A 5,250-nucleotide genomic window follows, 5' to 3' on the forward strand; every position below is an offset into this window, starting at 1 on the left:
CGTTCACAGCAAGTTGTTTTACACTTATTAGAATATTTTATTTTTTTATTTCCCACCGGGTCAAACCCTTTATTTAGTCTGACCCAAAATACTATGTTGACAATATAGTTATTTCCCTTGATTGTTTCCCTATTTCTCTTCACTTCCTGCTGCAAGAAATAGATTCGTTATTCTTTATTATGTGGACCTGGAAATGGAAATTAATATCTGCTGTAAAAGTTCTTTTGAAGTTATGATTGTTCCCTCTACCTCAGCTTCTCATTATTTGTGTATGTATTACATATTCTTCATTGGATTTATATGAATACGTATTATTAATATAAGGTGGTAAACACCAGTTTACATACATGCGTTTGTTTTGTTCTCTATAGTAAAGTAAAAGAAAGAGAAGAAAGTGTATCATTTACGAAAGTAAAATATTTTTGTTTAAAGTAAAGATGATTTTGTTACTTTTTTTCCACTCCATTCCTAATTTTCCGAATTCCAAGCTAAAGCCCGAATTCCCACATTATCGCTTGACCTGCTAGAAATAACAACTAGATCGCATCCTCATTAAAAAAGTGAAATACGTTTCATTATATAGTCGGCAAACATTTGATCGCCATATAGTCTTGGTTTGATACAGTATACCTAAAAAGGACGGCTGAAATGACTTTAATTCCTTTGATGCTTAGGTTGTGCGAGCAGAAGTGACCAAGTGCTAAAAAAAAGAATGAAACATTGGACAAAATAATTTTCATGCGATCTTTGTATTCAAAGTATACCACTTACAGTTTTGTTACTGAAAGTGTCACATCCCGGAGATAATGATCCAAAACAATCGTTGACTCGATTGCAGAATAGATTCGACATTTCATATAACGCTTCGAGGATTTTATCATTTATTTTTTTACCACGCGGCTATGCAAACATTTAAAAAAAGTTTATGATTTTTTTTTTCACACAATCACCCCTGCCCTCTCCTCCTCACCCAATCCAGACCGATTTGGGGCGATTTCTTTTTTGCCTTATGCACTTTAAAACGATTGGCGAAGCCATTTCGGAAAATATTTTAGATGAAAACGTATACCAAATATACCATCATATCACGTGCAATAAAGAAGGACTGTTTGTTTTAGTTTCATCGAGTTAAAACGAAGGATTACCGGAAACGATTCTAATATTCCAAATATTAATTTTAAAAATGTGTACACCTTGAGAATTTTTAATGAAATTATATAAGGTGACCTACGTGATTGTCTGGTTGATAATCTATAATATCCACACTGTATCTTTTCTCTGTAGATATTTTCTCTCTCTTGCTTTTTGTCTATCTTTCAATATTTCTGATTTAGTATCGTCTCTCTAACACACTTTGCGTTGACTTATAATAGCCTTTTATATATTATGCTGTCCCTATGTTTCAGGATATCTGGTAATATTGATGTGACAATTTCCCCACAGAAGACACATCAGCAGATCAATGAAGTATCTGGAAAACTAAAGAATGACTTCATGAGGATAACATGATAGAGGTCTTCTAACTTGAAATTGACTGGAAGTGTATGTTCTGGCTTGATTATGTATGGTTGAACTCAAGAAATTTAATAGAAAGCATCACCAGCCTTATGTGTAATGTCTAAGGTATCTGGGTGTACTTTGAGAACTGGATCAAATTCCATCATGTGTGACAGGATTGGATTTAATTTAAAAATTATAATTAAGGAGAATGACTTTTATCTGAAAAGAGTATATGAGATATAACTATAAAAAATATTCCAAATCTTAATTTATATTAATCCCTAAAAATAATGTGTATCTTCATAAATTCCTGCCCAGTAATCTAACCTCTTAATCGCAGTATCACTTTGCTTTATAAAACATTGAATTTAAAAAAAAAAAAAAAAGAAAAATATAAAGAAGGAATTCTGTTTGTATTCTGTGAGGAATGAATGACATTATGGAAGAGAGACTGAGTGAGAGTGAGGAAATACAATATGAGAATAATGATTTTCCTCAACCAGATAAAAAAGGTATGCAGATGAAATCATATGGCTGTGACATCAGTGCAAACCCCTTCATGAATATTAAGGACACCAGTGAACACAATTTACTTGATACAAAATCAAATGTTTACCACTGTAAATTTTGTGATAAAGATTTTACTACATGTAGTTCTTTGCTATCACACAAATGTATTCACACAGATGAGAAAACATTTCTCTGTGATATCTGTGGTAAAATTTTCTCTTGTAAGGATGACTTGACTGTTCACAAATGTACACAGACAAGTAAGAAAACATTCAACTGTGATGTCTGTGGGAAAATGTTTTATAAGAATTATGATTTAACTCGTCATGTACGTATTCACACAGGTGAAAAACCATTCCGCTGTGATATCTGTGGTAAAACATTTTGCCAGCAGTCTCAATTAAATGTTCACATACGTACTCACACAGGTGAGAAACCATATCATTGTGATATCTGTGGTAAAACATTCTCTACAAATACTTTAATTCGTCACATACGTACTCACACAGGTGAGAAACCATACCACTGTGATAACTGTGGCAAATCATTTTCTCGAAATTATAAATTGATGAGTCACAAATGTACTCAGGCTAATGAGAAGCTACACTCCTGTGATGTCTGTGGTAAAACATTCTCTCAGAATTCTGTCTTAGTTCATCACATGCGTATTCACACAGGTGAGAAACCTTACCACTGTGATATCTGTGGCAAAAAATTTTCTGCAAGTTCTCACTTAACTCGTCATGTACGTACTCACACAGGTGAGAAACCCTACCACTGTGATATCTGTGGCAAAGCATTCTTTTGTAATAGTGAATTGACTATACACATATTTAGTCATACAGGTGAGAAACCACATAATTGTGTTATCTGTAGTAAAACATTTACTACAAAATTTCACTTAACTCGTCACACACGAACTCACACAGGTGAAAAACCATACCATTGTGATATATGTGATAAATCATTTTCCACAAATTATCAGTTAACTGTTCACAAATGTTCTTACATGAGTGCGAATGCATACTACTGTGGTATCTGTGGTAAAACATTTTACCGACATGGAGATTTCACTATTCACAAGCGTACTCATACAGGTGAAAGTATATAACTGATATCTGTGCTGAAACATTCCAAGGAAATTCCCACTTGATTTATCGTGTATGTACTTCTACAAGCGCAAAATTATATCACTGATATCTGTAGTAAATCATTTTCTCAGGATTATGATCAGACTATTCACAGTTGTACTCCCACAAGTTAGAACCCATACTACTGATCCACATTACCATAGTTAATTTGTCTACTGAATGTGTTGCTAGGATCCAAGTCAGTTCTAATTTGTTATGGCTGCCCTTACTACTTAATGTTTTGACGCAATTTCTACAGCAGGATCCTCTTCCTAACTGTAAACCAATTTACAGAGTGTACTGGGTTCATTTTGTCATGGCTCCAGCTCTAGAAAGATTGTCATGTCCTTGACATGACAGCCTCTCACTCTTTGTGCTTGTTTGTCAGCCACTTTATGGACTTGTCTTCCACTCATAAGAGTTCTCACTTAACTACATTGTTTCTGTTTGTTAAGCACAACGTAGAAGAGATGGCAGTTGTAGAAGATGGACTTTGGTCAGACAGACGAAGACACAATATTATGAAACGGAAACAATGATTGTGGTGACAGTATGAAAGAGGAGGGAGAAATGGAAAATGTATGAGGAGAAGTACTGGAAGAGACAAAGTAATGGCAAGAATGTGATGGATGTCAAGTGGAGTAGTAATTAGTCATACAGAAGGCTAGTGTTAGCTTCTGAGAGAGTATGCAAAGTGATGAGTAATTGAGATGATGATAGAGTGTGATGGATGTTAATAAAAGAGTGAACTGATGGAGAGGGAGTATGATTAGTTATGTGGGAGGGTAAATGGAGAGGTCTGTTGGATAACAACAGATCCAATGCAAATCTTCATTACTCAGGAACTATGATGAGAGAAAGAAAGGAGTAGTTTTGTATGGTCGTTGGTGAGAAAAGAGATCTCATGTCTTTCTTCATCAGAAAACTGTTATAGGTGAGGAGTGAAAGAAAGATGAGAGGATATTGAATAGGGATGAGAGACAGCAGGAGATCAGTATGGACAAAATGGGCAAAAGATTGAGATATTGATATATTCCAGTCTCCCACCATTACTCCCATTTTAATGTACATTTTTCTATGCTTACATAGATGGTTAGGTCTTCTCAAGCATCATGTATTACTAATCAACATAGTCTTTTATTTTCTCTATGAGCTGTAACATCTTAATATGAGTTTTCCTTTCTTCACTCTAAGTCTTCCTTAATCTCTCTCTCTTTTACAGATTCCTTTCACATTGTACACAGTGCAGACTGTAAATATAGTAAAGTTACTGGGTTTTAGAGTGCAATAGTCCTACATAAGTGATACATAGGAGAGAATTCTTTAGTTTTGTGTGAGTGTGAGACTTTGTGTTTCTGTTGTTTGACATTTACATTTGACATTTTCCCAATGGTTTGAAATTTATCTTTAAATATAGATAAAAGCTCTAGCTTATTTTTGTAAACTTTGTTCCACGATGCTTATTATAAAAGCATCTATATTATACTAGACTGGAAAATGCAAGCAAAGGATAATAATATTAACTATTTAATAAATCTGGATTAATACAGGACAAGAAGTAAGTTTAGAATAAAAGAAAAGAGTTTTAAATTTGAATGAGTTGCCAATTGAATAAAACATTCAAATAAGCCAAGCCATTCAATACTGATCAACCATCTTTCACCTAAGAAGTAAGCTTAAAATACAGCAACTAAATATAAAATTTGATAAAAATAATCTGATGCTTCATCATAAATTCCCATGTATCAAAAATGAATATTTTCAAATCATCATCATCATCATCATCGTTTAACGTCCGCTTTCCATGCTAGCATGGGTTGGACGATTTGACTGAGGACTGGCAAGCCAGAAGGCTGCACCAGGCTCCAATCTGATCTGGCATAGTTTCTACAGCTGGATGCCCTTCCTAACACCAACCACTCCAAGAGTGTAGTGGGTGTTTTTATGTGCCACCGGCATGAGGGCCAGTCACAGTACTGGCAACGGCCACACTCAAAAGGGTGTTTTTTACGAATGAGATTAAAAATTATATAAACATATGAGGGTGAATTAATAAAATTATATGTGATAAATAAAATAAAATAATGTTCCGAGTTAATTTTAATTGGTT

At 34.2% G+C, this 5,250-nt stretch overlaps 1 protein-coding gene across 1 annotated transcript; it reads left to right on the forward strand.

Annotated features, from left to right (window-relative positions):
* Window positions 1-44: 44 nt before the first annotated feature.
* On the forward strand, window positions 45-5,228 carry LOC128248343 (zinc finger protein OZF-like). The gene is made up of 2 exons (XM_052969369.1): window positions 45-269; window positions 1,407-5,228. Exon 2 carries the CDS (start codon window positions 1,928-1,930, stop codon window positions 3,119-3,121), a length of 1,194 nt encoding a protein of 397 aa, XP_052825329.1. The 5' UTR covers window positions 45-269; window positions 1,407-1,927; the 3' UTR covers window positions 3,122-5,228.
* Window positions 5,229-5,250: the final 22 nt, after the last annotated feature.

The sequence above is a fragment of the Octopus bimaculoides genome, chromosome 7, assembly GCF_001194135.2.
Source record: "Octopus bimaculoides isolate UCB-OBI-ISO-001 chromosome 7, ASM119413v2, whole genome shotgun sequence".
Lineage (NCBI taxonomy): Eukaryota > Metazoa > Mollusca > Cephalopoda > Octopoda > Octopodidae > Octopus > Octopus bimaculoides.